At 34.8% G+C, this 18,306-nt stretch overlaps 1 protein-coding gene across 1 annotated transcript in view; it reads left to right on the top strand.

The window, feature by feature from the left end:
• The window catches only part of DTD1 (D-aminoacyl-tRNA deacylase 1), a 199,162-nt gene that overhangs the window by 44,790 nt on the left and 136,066 nt on the right, over positions 1-18,306 (top strand). The window contains exon 4 of the mRNA XM_043988032.1: positions 4,893-4,993. Within this exon, the coding sequence (XP_043843967.1) occupies positions 4,893-4,993 (101 nt within the window). The remainder of the gene's footprint in view (positions 1-4,892; positions 4,994-18,306) is intronic.

Genomic DNA, 18,306 nt, shown 5'->3' with positions numbered 1-18,306 from the left:
AAAATATCAACTTCACAGCTACAAAATGAAGGCAGTGTTCTTAGACAGCAGTTTGAAAAAGATCTGGATGTTTGAGTGTACTGTAAGCTCGGTATGAGTCAGCAGTGTGATTTGACAGTCAAAAGAACTAGTGTGATACTGTGTTGCATTAAAAGGAACATCCTTCTAGGATCTGGGAGGAATAACCTCACTGTACTCTGTCTGCCCTGTCACACTTAATCTGTCTTCATGATTCTGGGCACCATGACTTAAGAAAGACTGATAAACTGGGGAGTGTCCAAAGGATAACCAGGAGGGTGAAGGATCTTGATTCCATGCCGGATTAGGTTGATAGAACTGGTTAAGTTTAGTTTGAAGAAGTGAAAACTTGGGGAGACATTGTGGAAATTAGATTTGTCCTCTTTGTCTCCAGAAGGCAGAAGTGGAAGCAATGAGTGGAAGTTGTAAAGAGATTAATTTAGGCTTGGCAAGAAACTTCCTAACAGTTAGAGGTGTGGAATGGGCTGTCTCAAGAGGTGGTGAGTACTCAGGAGAACAATTTACACAGCAACAACATTGTAGATACAAAAGACTTTGAAAGACTTAATAACTGATATAGTGACTAGTGACAATTCCAGAGAACCAAAGATGAAGCATGCTAATCCACTTTTGACACAGAGGTGATGGAATCAAGATGCAGAACAAGATACACATTTTTGTATATGACCAATGTGGGAATTTGTTTTGCTTGACTATGTATATTTGTTATAAGGATGTTCTTTTTTTCTTTTTATTTTCAATTGGAGGGAAGATGAGTGGGAGAGAAAAGAAATGCTTATTAATTGATATAAAGAGTATATATGTTGCTCTTGTGGGTTTTGGGTGTCCACATGGGCTTTTCTAGTTGTGGATTATAGGGAAGTATGAATATAGTCTTCACTCTTTTTTTTTTTTTTTTTAGGCAGTGAGGGTTAAGTGACTTGCTCAGTAAATGTGAAGTGCCTGAGGCCAGATTTGAACTCCTGAATCCAGGGCTGGTGCTTTATCCACGAATATAGTCTTTTTTTTTTTGTTTTTTTTTTGTTTTTTTTCTTTTTTGCAGGGCAATGGGGGTTAAGTGACTTGCCCAGGGTCACACAGCCAGTAAGTGTCAAGTGTCTGAGGCCGGATTTGAACTCAGGAACTCCTGAATCCAGGGCCAGTGCTTTATCCACTGCGCCACCTAGCCGCTCCCTCAGGAATATAGTCTTTAAAGACTCTTCCATATGCCCTTCTCCAAGGGAGACTTTGATTCATGGGGAGCAGGAGTTTGGGGCCACAAGCCTAGCCACTATAATCTCCTCAGAGAGGAAATAAGGGGCTAGAATTATCTCCAACCCTCTAAACAACCTAGAGTAAATAATATTTACATGTAATCTACTCCTGATCATTGTCTTTTAAAAAAATTTTTTTTATTTAGTGAGGCAATGGGGGTTAAGTGACTTGCCCAGGGTCACACAGCTAGTGTTAACTGTCTGAGGCCGGATTTGAACTCAGGTACTCCTGACTCCAGGGCAGATGCTCCATCTACTGCACCACTTAGCTGCCCCGATGATTGTCTTTTTTTTTTTTTTTTTTTGGTGAGGCAATTGGGGTTAAGTGACTTGCCCAGGGTCACACAGCTAGTAAGTGTTTAGTGTCTGAGGCCGGATTTGAACCCCAGGTACTCCTGACTCGAGGGCTGGTGCTCTATCCACTGCGCCACCTAGCTGCCCCCTGATCATTGTCTTTTAATAGGGAAGGAATTCCAGAAGCTATATCCCAAGGCTTGACTCTTCCCACCAAATGCCATTTACACAAAGATCATTCATTACACATAGTGACTAGTGAATTACACCTTCCTCCCACCTTTTAAAAAATTTACAAGCCAATTGCAAAAAGAAATTAGAGAAATTATACAGATTGGAATATACAAGATAGTGTGCTTTTGGGAGCAAGATCTCCCAACTGAACCAAGAGGGTGAATCCCCAATCTTATCCAAGGGGAAACTACCCCAAATCTCTTATGTGGTAAGCTGGAAATAGGGACATGACTGAAGTGTTGGCTTTTTTACATGTTGTCTTTTTTCTGGAATTTTTCTCTCCCTCTAGGGACCTCTCTCTGAGGAGAACCTGGAACTTAATGTGTCTCTTTTTGAAGAGCAAGGATCTCTTCTCTCTCAAGCCTTTGCTATCTCTGTACCACATGCAAGTGCAGAGTGTAGAGTAGTTGTCTTGACTTGTGGATGAATTGGATTTAAGTGAGGCAGAATTGTACAAAGATATTGGCCTCACTGCCCCGGAGTCATCAAAGTTCAGTCTCAAGACAGAAGTCAAAATGACTGGCAGAGTAATTGTTTTCTCTAGCAATGAGGAGATAGGCAGAAGCTAGGCTTGAGCCCTGAGTTACATTGAATTTTTTTTTTTAATTTAAAGAAGTTTCAAATTTCTCTTCCTTGGTGGTCTTTCAGGTAGAGGTGGGATGACCACTTTCATCTCATACCACTTTCCATTTGCAGCTTTTCTTGGTTTTAACTCCATGGAAGAAAATAGGTAGCTTCCATTTGTCTGTTGCCTTTCCCCATTAGATTGTAAGCTCCTTGAAGGCAGAGATAGTCTTTCTTTGTAATCACAGTGTTTAGCACAGGACCTGGCCAATAATAGGCTGTGATTCTGTGTTGAGTTTGATATATTTTTAAAAACTTTTAAAAACTCCTCTACCTAATGGGGATTTTGTGGCTTCATATGGGCTTTTCCCTTTGTATTTAGAAATATTCATATTTGTTTGGATTTGTCTAGTTCAGTATAACAAGAATTGAAAATTAATAATTGTTTTTCTTGTCATGTCTCCTTTTTTCAATCTAATCTCCATACAACTGCCAAAATGATTTACCTAAAACTCAGGTCTGGCCATGTCGGTCTTCCACTCATTAAATTTTAGTAGTTCCCTGTTGACTTTAGGATCAAGTTTTGTTTCATATTTGTAATTCTCTTTCATAACTTCTATTTCTGTATGTTTTATAATGTGTATGTTCTATAGCACATTATATAATTTCTTAATAAGTAAATACGTTTATGTGTATGTTCAAACATTTTTTACTGATTGGGTGGACATTCATTAGTTTCTAGACCACTGCTCTCTAGGATCTGGGGATATTTTATAGCTATCTTTCACACATAAAATTTTTATGATGTATTCTATGCTTTGATGGTTTTGGAAGTAGCACTTAAAGGTCTTCTGGGGCATTTTAAAACAAGGTGTAAGTAGGTACTCTTACTATTTCTATTCTTAGCTAGAAAAAAAGCAGGAAAAGAAAAAAAATGCTATGTGATTTTGAATACTAGAAATAGACAAAGTTGGAAATAATACTTTTACCTTTGAGCCTGTATTTTGTTCCCCAGAAAAGAAGTGTTTGAAATTTGTTACTAATTATATCCCTAATCTTAGCTGGCAATTAAATACATGATTTTCTTTCCAGCTGATGCCTTCCCAGCCAGCCACAGCTAAAAATGAAGCTCTTATATTTATTTGAATGACCATTTAAAACTAAAAAGTCACAAAGTCACCACTATTAAAAAATGACTAGTGTAAGCTCCTCTAAGTGTGAATAGAATTTATTTTATATACTGATGACGGAAATGGAATTTTTGCTAAGAAATGCCAAAGGTGTAGGTGTTTAAGTGCTTTGTATCACAGGATCAGTGAATGACCGACCTGGAAGGGATCTCAGAGACCATCTAGTTCAATCCACTCATTTTACATGTGAGGAGACCCCATTGTCACACAGGTATTATGTGTCATCGGTAGAACTTGAGCCTATGTCCTTTGACTCCTGAGCCAGTCATCTTTTCAGTGGTTTTGGTAAGATTTGACTTAAGTAGCGATTCTGACTTGGGTCTGTGAAGAGCTTGCTACTTTTCATACTGTGTCTTCCTGGTTAGGAGGAAAAGGTGAATTGGAGGAAATGAGGCTAATGGGGCAGGAAGAACTGTTATATGGTCCATGGCATAGGTAACCTGTTGCCCAGGCAGAGAGAGGCATTGAGGTATCAGCATTTATCTGATGGTCAAATCACTAACAGCTTTTCACCATTCCCTAGATTATAGTGTTGTGCTGATAAGAAACACAGGAAAGAGGTTCAGGCAAACTTGGCATCTTGCTGTTCCTCACCTACAACACTCCACTTCCTATCTTGGTACTTTTATCCTGGCTGTCCCCTGATTTGGAAACATTTCTTTCCCCCCTGACTTTTAGGATCCCTTGTTTCCTTCAAAAGTGCCACCTTCTGTTTGAAGCTATTTCTGGTCACTTGAGATGCTGGTATCTTTTCAGATAGGGTAACCATGTAACAGAATCAGAATTTTAGAGATAAAATGGACCTCATCAACCCACTTAGAGCCATTCATGAAAGGAATCCTCACTACAACATACCTGACAGCATACTTTCTGCATGAAGACTTCTAAGGAGGGGAAACCCACTGCCTCTTGAAGTATCCTGTTCTGCTTTTGGATGGCACTTACTGTTAGGAAATTTCACCTGATATAATGCCTTCAATTGGCCTCTTTGCCACTTTTACCTGTAATCCCTAAGTTCTGCCCTCTAGGGACAAAGAGAACAAGTTGTATCTTTTCATTGCTTGACTGCCCTTGAAATACTTGAAGGCACTTCTCATGTTTTCCAGGCTCAACAAGGCCAGATTCTTTAGCAGAGCCTCATATGACATGGACCGTTATCATTCTGGTTGCCCTTCTAGGAATACTTTGTAGCTTATCGGTATTGTTCTTAAGCTTAATGCCTAGAACTGAATAATTATTTTTATGCTTCTTCACTGAGGTTCTTTGGTGGTTGTTTTGGTATCTTCCTTTCTTCTTATATGCCTAATTGATATTTCAGATGGCAAATTTGGAGCCTACATGCAAGTTCATATCCAGAATGATGGGCCTGTGACTATAGAACTGGAGTCTCCAGCGGCTGCTGCTGCAGATCCCAAGCAGGTAAATCTTGTAAGACTTACAGTCTGGAGAAAGAAGAATGATTGTTTAGTTCTGAAGTATCCATTACTCCCTTCCTGCATGTAGGCCTTTTCAGATCATTACGTGTTACCATTCTTTATTTTATGTAATATCTTTCTCCCTAAGAATCTGAATCACTTTCTTACATGCTATCTCCACAAGCAAGGTGTTTTTCGCCCTTTTTCCCCCTTTTGGATTGTATTCCTCGCAGCTGAATCAGGGAATGCTCCTGGAAGATGGTAATTCTAACCTTATTAGTGTTATGATTTTTTTTTTCATTCCCTGGCAGAGTGCTGTGGAGCTCTTGGGACACTGGGGGGCAGTAAAGTAACATTGCAGCCCCTACTCTTGTGCTTACAGTTTAGAGAGTCAAAGTTCGTTACCCTCCAACAGATTGTGTCCCAGGGACAGTGGGAACGTGGAATTTGAGCGTCTTCCTTAATTCATTGATTTCAGAAGAAATATCTGGCCTGGATTTATTGACAACTGTGACTTTCAAGAAAAAGGGAGAGGGAAACCTAAGACAATATCTACTTTACTCTTAGAAACAGAAAGCTATTTTAAAGCTATTAATATATTATTTTGATAGCTTTGGAGGTAGATAAGCAGGTGGAGAAGACAAAGAAAAGTTCCTTTTTCTCCTAGTAGTATAGACTTAATTCTCTTAAAAATCTTCATGATCTCTGGAGGAAAGTATTGTTTAGATTTAATGTGTGGTGAAGGACCTGAATTCTTTTGGGAAATTCTTTTTGTTAAGACAGAAGTGCACAAAGAAATGGCCATCAACCAGGCAGAATTTGTGAGAGTTTGAATTAGAATTGGTGTTTCAAGTGTTTTCTCCCCTTAGCTGAAGAAACTTTTATTGATGATTGTCTGTGCTGGGTAGAGTAGGTCCTCAAAAAATGTTTGTTGAATTACTATTTCCACTTGTGTGTATGGTAATTTCAAACTGTAAGATTCCTTCACGCATTCTTTCCTCTTTTTCCTATAATAAACCTTTGGCTATCAAAACCTTTAAAAGAGTAGTGCTTTTTGCCAGTAGAAGTGCCCTTGATTCTGTGAAAAGTCTTTAGTAATTATTATTATTAAAGGATACTTATTTCAAAGGCAATGATATCTATATTTCCTTTTTTTGTTTGTGTCACCTTTAAGAAACTGATATGCTATATGTGAAAGGATTTCAGAAGACTATAAAATACTAAACAAATATAAGGATACATCATTATTATTCCTGTACCAAATATGAACCTTTCTACCCCCCACCTCCACCCCTAGTACATTTAGGTCCCTCTGTTACAAAAAAAATATTGGATTAAATGAGAGAAATTGTGGTGTAGTGGATGAAGTTCTGGTCTTGGAATCTAGAAGAATAGACCTGGGGTTCCCACCTCTAATGCTTTCTTGTAACTGTGAGAAAGATACAACTTTTCTGAGCCATAGGCAGCTCTCTAAGACTACAGATTATAGTAATAAAATAAAAGGAAAGGGAAGACTATACTTAGTTACTTATAGAATTGGAGAGATTCATTCTGAATATACTTGTAATCCCTTAATTTCCCTTTCTTCTTGCTTCTAGGCTGGACCTAATTTTTTTTCTTATTTTTTAGCTTGAGCTATTTTTCTGTTTTCTGTATATTAAAAAAAAAGAATGCAAAAGAACATTTGCTGAGTAAGTAAATGTATTTTTTCTGAATAGTTTTTTCTGAAATAATGAAAAGAAGACAATATATCTTTGAATATTCAGATTGCTATCATAGTGAAAAAATGAGAGACCTTTTTTGTTGATTCTGGGGAACCCTGTTAACTCCTTGGGGCAAAGCAGGAATCTGCTTTAATTGTAATAAATCAGATCACTACTCATGTCTTGTAGAGTCATGTCTTTTGGTTAACATTTTAAAAAAGTCTTTTAGAAGTTTCTACTGAAGTCTTCTACTAGTCAAATTTATGATTATCCTTATATCATTTGGACTTTGGACTGTTAAACCAGTGAAAACTGAATTAATGAAATCCTGCAACTTGAAACTTGTATGAGTCTGTTTTGTTTATTTGTTTATTTTTATTTTTGTGGGGCAATGAGGATTAAGTGACTTGCCCAGGGTCACACAGCTAGTGTCAAGTGTCTGAGGCCGGATTTGAACTCAGGTCCTCCTGAATCCAGGGCTGGTGCTTTATCTGCTGCGCCATCTAGCTGCCCCATGTTTTGTTTATTTTTATAACTTATAGTGGTGACTATCGTGAAAACATTCCTTCTTTGTTCTTACATGGTAGTACTACGATTGGCTTGTTGTAAAGCCATGCAGTACTGAGGTTACCTCTAGGATTCCATTTCTTCACAAATGAAAATGTTATGGGGAGAAAAAACAAAAACAAAGATTTTCTAATTAGGACTGTCCCAAAGGGGCTTCCTGGAGAAGTGGTGGGTTTCCTCTCCCTGGAGGTCTTCGGGCACAAGGTTAAGACAACTGTTTGTTGGTTTATGTTATAGTAAGGATTCCTTTTGTTAATGTTTTGGGCTAGATGGTCACCAAGATCCTTTCTAACTCTATTCTGTGATTCTGTGGGTTTTGTCATAAAGAGTAGAAAGCCAGCTTCTGCAGTTTGTCTTGGGGCTTTTCAAAAGATAAAGCATGAATTTATTTTTATTTTTTGTTTTAGTATTGTTTCTGCATCACATTTATTTCTTTAAACTTTTTTTATTCTGAAATTAACAATTATCATAAAAATGAGTATTTTCACATATACAGAACCAAAAAAGAGAATTTGTAAAACCACATATCTTTATTATGAACAACTTGTTAATGCCACAGTTTCAACGCCTTCTTGCTTCTCTGTCTTTCTGAATCTCCTTCAGTTCTCTTCTGTACTTTCCTTTGTGACATATACAAAGTTCAAGATACATAGTTTTTGGGTAGTTAATCATTTTATTAATCATGCTAACAATAATTAATAAAAGGGGCCAGTGGCCCTCTTGAATGCTAGAAAACCCTTCATGGAACTTACTCAGTGTTTATATGCCTATGGAAGAATGAGTATTCCTGAGGGTGGCAGCCAGCTCTTATTGGTTAACAATTAATGAAGAATGGGGGTGGCTAGGTGGAGCAGTGGATAAAGCACTGGCCCTGGATTCAGGAGTTCCTGAGTTCAAATCTGGCCTCAGACACTTAACACTTACTAGCTGTGTGACCCTGGGCAAGTCACTTAACCCCATTGCCCCGTAAAACAAAACAAAACAAAACAAAACAATTAATGAAGAATGAATATTATAATGAGAGGTGGACATATTCTAATGATGGGCTTCAGGACTTGACTGATCCCTTAGTCTTGGAAAAAGAGACTTATCTCTCTAGGGCAGGCTCAGGTGATGCATGTCTGCTCAGACTTCATTGAGTGGAACACAGTGGGCCGGAATTCACCTCAGATTAAATTCTTGGTAAGGCTTTATAATTGGGTGGGGTTTCCCACCCAAGATCTGAAAGGCATGTACCTGGGAGATTTGGATAATCTCATCTATCAGTTATACCCTTCAGAGACTGAACAGCCTTCAGACTTCTGAAAAAATCCTGGTTCTAATTCAGTAATTGATTATTAATATGAGAGAAATAATGATTTCTCTCATTTAAAAAAATGCTTAATAGAGCCCTGGCCCTGGATTCAGCAGGACATGAGTTCAAATCCAGCCTCAGACACTTGATACTTACTAGCTGTGTGACCCTGGGCAAGTCACTTAACCCTCATTGCCCCACAAAAACAAAACAAAAAACAAAACAACAAAAAAATGCTTAGTGACCCTTCAAAGAAAAGTGCAAATTGGTCTCAGGCCTAAAATAAATTCCTGGAAGAGCCTAAAAAGGACTTTGAAAATCGAATTAGAGAAGTTGAGGAAAGATTGGAAGTGATGTAGGAGAACCATAAAAAGGAATACAAAATAATAATATAAAAATACAAAAAATTACTGAGGAAAATAACTCCCTAAAAAACAGATTTAGCCAAATGGAAAAGGAATTACAAAAAGTCAATGAAGAAAATAATTCTTTAAAAATTAAAATTGAACTAATGGGAAGCTAGTGACTCTATAAGATATCAAGATGCAGTAAAACAAAATCAGAAAAACAAAAAAATTGAAGAAAATGTAAAATTTCTCATTGAAAAAACAACTGACCTAGAGAAAAGATCCAGGAGAGATAATATAAGAATTGTTGGACTATCTGAAAAAACCCTGGACAATATCTTTCAAGAAATTATCAAGGAAAATTGCCCTGAAATATTAGAACTAGAGGGCATAATAGAAATTGAAAGAATCCCCTGATCACCACCTGAAAGAGATCCCAAAATGAAAACTGCTCAGAACATCATAGCCAAATTTCAGAACTCACAGATAAAAGATAAAGAATTGCAAGCAACCAAAAAGAAACAATTCAAATACTGTGGAGCTACAGTCAGAATTACAAAGGATTTGGCAGCCTCCACATTAAAGAATCACAGGGCTTGGAATATAATATACCAGAAGGCAAAGGAGTTACGTTTACAACCAAGAATTACATACCCAGCAAAACTGCATATAATCTTTCTGGGGAAAAAATGGATATTTAATGAAATAGAGGAATTTCAAGAATTTTTGATTAAAAGGCCAGAGTTGAATGGGAAATTTGACTTCCAAATACAAGGTTGAAGTGAAACATAAAAAGGCAAAAAAGAAACAAGAAAGAAAAACTGTAAAAAATTTAATATTTGTAAGTCTTAAAAACTGTAATATGAGAATGATTAGAAAGAATATATGTAGGGGCAGCTAGGTGGCGCAGTGGATAGAGCACTGGCCCTGGAGTCAGGAGTACCTGAGTTCAAATCCAGCCTCAGACACTTGACACTTACTAGCTGTGTGACGCTGGGCAAGTCACTTAACTCCCATTGCCTCACTTTAAAAAAAAATGTGAATGGGAAGGAACAGCTAGGTGGCACAGTGTTTAAAGCACTGGCCTTGGATTCAGGAGGACCTGAGTTCAAATCCAGTCCCAGACACTTGACATTTACTAACTGTGTGACCCTGGGCAAGTCACTTAACCCTCATTGCTCCTCCCACTGAAACCAAATAAATAAATAAATAAATAATTAGGAAATGTGAATGGGATGAAATCACCCATTAAACAGAAGTGGATAACAGAATGGATTAAAACCCCAAATCCTACAATATGTTTACAAGAAACATTCAAAGCAGAGTGATACACGTAGAGTAAATGTAAAGGTCTGGAACAAAATCTATTATGCTTCAGCTGAAGCAAAGAAAGCAGGGGTAGCAATAATAATTTCAGACAAAGGAAAAGCAAAAATAGATCTAGTTAAAAGAGATAAAGAAGGAAATTATATCTTCCTGAAAGGTATCGTAGACAATGAAGTCATATCAATACTTAACATATATGCACCAAATGGTATAGCATCTAAATTTTTGAAGGAGAAGTTGAATGAGTTATAGGAGGAAATAGATAATAAAACTATCCTAGTGGGGGACCTTAACATTCCCCTTTCAGAACTGGATAAATCTAACTGAAAAATAAATAAGAAAGAAGTTATGGAAATGAATAAAATTCTTGAAAAATTAGATATGATAGATCTCTGGGGAAAATTGAATGGGAATAGAAAAGAATATACCTTCTCAGCAGTACATGGGACTTACACAAAAATTGACCATATATTAGGGCCTAAAAATCTAACAACCAGATGCAGAAGAACAGAAATAATAAACACATCCTTTTCAGATCATAATTCAATAAAATTACATTCAATAATGCGCAATTGAAAATGAGATTAAAAACCAATTGGAAATTAAATAATCTGATCCTAAAAAACAAGTGGGTCAAAGAACAAATTGAAACAATTGATGATTTCATTAAAGGAAATGACAATGATGAAACAACATATCAAAATTTATGGGATGCAGCAAAAGTAGTTCTTAGGGGAAAATTTATATCCTTAACCATTTACATCACTAAAATAGAGAAAAAGCAGATCAATGATTTGGGCATACTACTAAAAAACTAGAAAATGAACAAATTAAAAATCCCCAACTAAACAACAAATTAGAAATCCTGAAAAGCAAAGGAGAGATTAATAAAATTGAAAGTAAGAAAACCATTGAATTAATAAATAAAACTAGAAGTTGGTTTTATGAAAAAACCAATAAAATAGATAAACCATTTATTAATTTGATCAAAAAAAGAAAAGAAATCCAAATTGCTAGTATAAAAAATGAAAGGGGTGAAATCACCACCAATGAAGAGGAAATGAAGACAATTATTAGGCATTATTTTGCCCAATTATATGCCAGCAAATTTGAAAATATAAATGAAATGGATGAATATCGACAAAAATATAAATTACTCAGACTAGCAGAAGAAGAAATAAAATATTTAAATAACCCAATTTTAGAAAAAGAAATTGATCAAGTCATCAATGAATTTCCTAAGAAAAAAATCTTCAGGACCAGATGGATTCACAAGTGAATTCTACCACACATTTAAAGAATAATTAATCCCAATACTATATAAATTATTTGAAAAAATAAGTGAAGAAAGAGTCCTACCAAACTCCTTTTATGGGACAAATATAATGCTGATATCTAAACCAGGAAAAGCCAAAACAGAGGAAGAAAATTTCACTAATTAATATTGATGCAAAAAATTTAAATAAAATGCTAGCAAATAGATTACAGCAATATATCACAAAGATCATACACTATGACCAGGTGGGATTTATACCAGGAATGCAGGGCTGCTTCAATATGAGGAAAATTCCAGCATAATTGACCATATCAATAACAAAAGCAACAGAAATCATATGATTATCTCAATAGATGTAGAAAAGGTCTTTGACAAAATACAGCACCCATTCCTATTAAAAACACTAGAGAACATAGGAATAAAAGCTTACCATAAAATGATAAGTACTATTTATCTAAGATCATCAGCAAGCATTATCTGTAATAGGGTAAACCTAAAAGCCTTTCCAGTACAATTAGGGGTGAAGCAAGGATGTCCATTATCACCTCTTTTATTTAATACTGCATTAGAAATGTTAGCTATAGCAGTAAGAGAAGAAAAATAAATTAAAGGAATTAGAATAGGTAATGAGGAAACAAAACTATAACTCTTTGCAGATGATATGATATTAAACTTAGAAAATCCTAGAGAATCAACTAAAAAGCTACTTGAAATTATGAACAATTTTAGCAGAGTTTCAGGATACAAAATAAATCCACATAAATCATCAGCATTTCTACATATTACTAATAAAGTTCAGTAACAATAGATAGAAAGAGAAATTCCATTTAAAATAACTATGGCCAATATAAAATACTTGGGAGTCTACTTCCCAAGACAAACACAGCAACTATATGATCAGAACTACAAAATATTTTTCACAAAAATAAAGTCAGATCTAAATAATTGGAAAAATATTAATTGCTCATGGGTAGGCAGAGTCAACATAGTAAAAATGACAATCCTACCTAAGTTTATTTATTTAGTGCTATGCCAATCAAACTATCAAAAATATTTTATAGAGTTAGAAAAAATAATAATAAAATTCATCTGGAAAAAGAAAAGTTCAAGGATATCATGGGAATCAATGAAAAAAAAATACAAAAGAAGTTGGTCTAGCAGTACCAGGTCTCAAACTGTACAATAAAGCAGTAATTATTAAAACAATCTGATAATGGCTAAGAAGTAGAGAGGTAGATCAGTGAAATAGAATAGACAGAAACAACACTATAGTAAATATCTATAGTAATCTACTATATGATAAACCCAAAGATCCAAGCTTTTGGAACAAAAACTCATTATTTAACAAAAACAGCTGGGAAAACTGGAAAACAGTATGGCAGACAACATCTCACACCATATACTAAAATAAGGTCAAAATGGGTACATGATTTACAAATAAAGAATGATATCATAAGAAAATTAAAGGAGTATGGAATTGTCTGTCAGATTTATGGACAGGGGAAGAATTTAGGACCAAAGAAGATATAGAGAATAACATTAAATATAAAATAGATAATTTTGATTATATAAAATTAAAAAGCTTTCCCAAAACAAAACTAATATAACCAAGATTACAAGGCAAATAGAACACTGGGAAGGAATTTTTGAAACAAATATCTCTGATAAAGGCCTCATTTCTCAAATATATAAAGAACTGTGTCAAAAATTTAAAAATACAAGTCATTCCCCAATTGATAAATGGTCAAAGGATTTGAACTGGCAGTTTTCAGACAAAGAAATCAAAGTTATCAATAATCATAAAAATGCTGTAGATCATTATCGATCAGAGAAATGCAAATTAAAACAACTCTGAGATGGCACCTAACACCTATTAGAATGGTAAATATAACAAGAATGGAAAATATCGGTTGTCGAAGGGATTGTGGGAAAACTGGGACGCTAATCCATTGTTGGTGGAGTTGTGAAAAGATTCAACCAATCTGGAGAGCAATTTGGAATTATGCCCAAAGGGCTATAGAATTGTGCATACCCTTTCATTCAGCAATACCATTACTTGGTTTATATCCCAAAGACATCCCCAAAAAGAGAAAAAGACCTATTTGTACAGAAATATTTATAGCAGCTCTTTTTGTGTTGTCTAAAAATTGGAAACCAAAGGAATGCCCATCAATTGGGGAATGGCCAAACAAACTGTGGTATATGATGTTAATGGAATATTACTGTGCAGTGAAAAATGACAAACAGGATGACTTAAAAAATGCTTGGAAAGACGTATGAAATGATGTATTGGGAAGTGAGTAGAACTGTACACAGAGACAGCAATATTGTTCGATGAACTGTGAATGACTTGACTATTCTCAACAATACAATAATCCAAGACAATCCCAAAAGGATATTGATGAAACATACTATCCATCTCCAAAGAAAGAATTGATATTGATGGAACAGACAAGCATGGTATTTTTCACATTCTTTCATTAAGTGACAAATATGGAAATGTTTTGCATGATCATGTATGTATAACCCATATCAGATTGTTTGCCCCCTAGGGAAGGTGGGGAGAGGAGGGAGGGAAGGAGGGATAGAGATTGGAACAGAAAAATATAAATAAAAATGTTTAACCTGAAAAAAACCCCAAACTGTAGCAAAAGAATAAATTTACACATTGTTCATGTTCAAAAACTTATGTCTCTGTCCCCATCAAAATTGAGATTTTATGTCTGTTGCAATAGATAGATGTAAGAGTTCAGTAGTTCACATAGATAGTCCATTTAAAGTTTTTTTTTTTTAATATATCCCTTACTAAGCGTAGTTTCCAAGGCTAAAGTTAAAGACAGTTCAGGAATATAAAAACAAATTTTAAAAAAGAGGACTAAAAGGAGAAAATTCCCTGGGGTCCTACCAGCTCTCTGCCAAATCCCTAAAAACTATTTACATATTCTTGCCCAAGGTCCCAGACCAGTTCTCACAGATGCAAAGTTAACCCAAACTTCCCCAGGCCTGTCCCACAACTTTCTAACAGCATAGTAAGTGGGAGTATATGAGGGGTTAACTCACTCCTCCATTTTCAACACTATCCTAGCTTACAATAGTCCCCCACCTTTCTGTTGGGTGGTGGATAGAATGCTTCATCATTTACTGGAATTGTGCTTGGACATTGTATCAATCAAAGTTCTTATGTCTTTGAAAGTTATTTTTCTTTACGTTGTTGTAGTTATTACCTTGCTGCTGTCTGCATCAGTTTATATTTTCCCAAGTTTCTTTAAATCTATTTCTTTTTTGTTTCTTATGGAAAAATAACATTTCATTATATTTATATGCCAAAATTTTTTCAGTCACTCCCCATTTCATTACTAATTCCTTTAGTTTCCAGGTCTTTATTATGACAAGTATAACTATAAGTATTTGTGTTATATTTGGATCCTTTTCCTTTCTCTTTGATCTATTTGTTGATGTGTGCTTAGTGTAGAGTGCTTGAGATAAGGTTAATGTTCACTAATCAGAGACCTTTATCACAGGGTTATCTTCTTTGTTCTTTACTACTACCAGAGTTTCTGTGAAAGTTTTTGTATATCTGGGATAGTTTTTTTCTTTGATTTGTGTGAGACCTCTGGGCAAAGGACATGGAAATTTCCATTTTTAAAAAAGAATTGTTAAACCAATGAACAATTCTAAGTATATTTCTGTGCCTATCTTTTTTATTCATGTCTTTTATTTTTTACATTGTCATAGTTTCCCCAGTATCCTTCTCCCTTTCCCTTCCAGAGAGCCATCCCATAAAAAGCATTTTTAAAGACAAAAAAAGAAAAAGATGAGGGAAAAAATTAGCATAACTTATCAATAAGAAAAACCTCTGAAAATATGTGAAGTGTCCAACATTTGTAGACTTTCCACCTCTGTAAAGGGATCAGGTTTGTTTTTTTATAATTTTTGCAACATTCTTTTTTTGGAGTGTTTGGTTCTTTTTGTTTACAATGTTGTAGTTATTGTGTATATTGTTTCTAGGTTCTGCTTACTTCACTCTGCATCAGTTCATGTAAAATTTCCCATGTTTCCATTTTCATCATATTTATAATTTCTTACACAATAGTAATATTTCATTTCATTCATGTAATTTATTTAACCATTCCCCAAATGATAGGCATATATTTTGTTTCCAATTCTTTTCTAGCATGAAAAATGTTTCCATAAATATTTTGGTATATAGGAGAAATTTTTTATTATCTTTGGCCTCTTTGGACTATAAGCCCAATAATGGAATCACTGGGTCAAGGGGTATAAACTTAAAAAAAAATTTTTTTTTTTTAAGTGAGGCAATTGGGGTTAAGTGACTTGCCCAGGGTCATACAGCTAGTAAGTGTTAAGTGTCTGAGGTCAGATTTGAACTCAGGTCCTCCTGACTCCAGGGCTGGTGCTCTATCCACTGTGCCACCTAGCTGCCCCTATAAACTTTTAAATTATTTTATTTGCACAATTTCAAATTTTGTCTAAAATGGTACTGATTCACAGATCACCAAGAATACACTAGTGTATTTCTTCTATCTTATAGTATATACTAGTATATTCTTCTATCTTACCACATGTTTCTAACTTTGAGTACTCCTATCTTTTCTCATCTTTGCCAATTTGCTCAGTTTAAAGTGAAACCTCAGGGTTGTTTTGATTTGCATTTCTCTTACTATTATTTGGAGCACTGTGGCTATCTTCCCGCAGCTCCTTGAATATTAGTTATTATATTATTTCATCATTTTTTGTTCAAACTCAGAATTCTTGTTTTCTCTTATTAGTGATTTGGAGCCATCTTTTTTTTTTTTTTTTTTTTTTTTTTGGTGAAGCAATTGGGGTTAACTGACCTGCCCAGGGTTACACAGCTAGTAAGTGTCAAGTGTCTGAGGCTGGATTTGAACTCAGGTACTCCTGACTCCAGGGCCGTTGCTCTATCCACTGCGCTACCTAGCTGCCCCCTTTCATATTGTTAATATTTTGTGATAACTTTTTTGAGAATTGTTTGTATCCTTTATCCACTTATCCATTGAAGAATGACTCTTGGTCTTATATGCTTTGTGTTAATTTCCTACATATTTTGGATAATAGACTATTATCTATACAAATATTTCCTCCTACTTCCATGACAGTTATTTTTCTAGATTGATTTTAATTGTACAAACATTTTCATTTATTATGTTACTCAGTGATGGTGAATGATAGAGGAATTCTATTAGCCATTTTAATTTTTGGCATAAAATGCATAAAAAATAACTGAAGAGATTTCTATGTGACAAAATGTACGCTATCTTTTGTGATTGCCTCTATCCTTGTTTGGGTAAGAACCCTCCCCATAACCATTATTGTGAAACATATTTGATCTTCTTTACTAATTCTTTTATAGTGTGACCCTTAGTTTCTGGGTTGCTGTTCATTTTGAGATTATTGTGGTATATGGTATAAGATTTTGGTTTAAACCTAATTCCTGTCAAACTGTTTTCCAGTTTTCTTAGAAGTTATTGTCAAAAGGGATAGTGGTCTATAGTTTTGTTTCTTTGTTTTGTTTCTACTTTTAGGTTTTAGATATCAGTACTATAGATTCTCCTCTTCCTATTTTTGCAAATAGTGTATGAAATTTTGGATTTAATTATTCTTTGACTGTTTAATATGCTCCAGTTAGCACTTCATCTGACTGCCTTTTTTCATTTATATTCATTTTTGGCTTGTTCATTTATGACTTGTTCAATTATTTAAATTCTCTCTTCTGTTAATCAGGATATTCTCCAGTTTTGTTAATATTCGCCCTTATGATATACATTGTCAATTTTTGGACATATAATTGAGTAAAATAGTTTCTAATAATTTCCTTAATTCTTTATTTGTTGTGAATTCTTTTTCATTGTTGATGCTGACAATTTGCTTTTTCTCTTTCAGAATAGTTTATAGTTTATCTGTTTTATTTATTTACTTTTTCAAAAGACTAACTCCTGTTTATAAATTCAGTGTTTGATTTTTTCCCCTTCCAGTTTTGTTAATTTCTTCTTTCATTTTTAGGACCAATCTGAGCAGGTCGAGCTGAGTGATGTGGTGTGCACCCACTTCCCTACCATCCCCATTCATATACTCAACAAACTCGAGTGGCTCTCTGTTAACTCGAGGATCAAATATAAATACTGTTTGGGGCTTTATATAATCTAGTATTTTTATTAAAGAATAATAGGAATTTAATTAGCTGAAAAAGTAGTGATATGGTAGCTTTGAACTTCACATTATTTTAAATAAATTTATTATTGAATTACATAGTTTTTTCTCCATGTACTTGTACATTTACACATCAGTGCTGGAGGTGACACAATTTTGAAAGCTTTGAGAGACTGATTTTCAAGATTCCTGAAAGAGTGGGATATATTGATTTATTGAGAAAAATACAGATGATATTGTTACCACATAAAATGACAGAGAGGACATCAGTAACCAATGATGCATATACTTAATGTGTAGTGGATAAACTGCCGGATTTAGGAGTTAGGAAGACTGGGTTTAGATTATGTAACTCCCCAACCCCTGCCAAATCATTTAACCTCTTTTTCATTTTCCTCATCTGTAAAATGGGGATAATAATAAGATCAAGCCCTAAAGCATTATATATGTATATATTAGCTGTTGTAATTTCTATAAAATCATTATGAGAATGATCTATATAATTTCATTTTGATAAACCAAAGTACCTCTGTACAAAACATTGGGTTTGGTGCAGTTATGTGGTGATAAAAGGTATGACTCAGCCTAGCATCTGCCACATCCTAAACATGTCAT

This window comes from Dromiciops gliroides, chromosome 2, assembly GCF_019393635.1.
Source record: "Dromiciops gliroides isolate mDroGli1 chromosome 2, mDroGli1.pri, whole genome shotgun sequence".
NCBI classification, from domain to species: Eukaryota; Metazoa; Chordata; class Mammalia; order Microbiotheria; family Microbiotheriidae; genus Dromiciops; species Dromiciops gliroides.
Note: the sequence above shows the minus strand (reverse complement) of the source record. Positions and strands in the feature narration are given on the sequence as shown.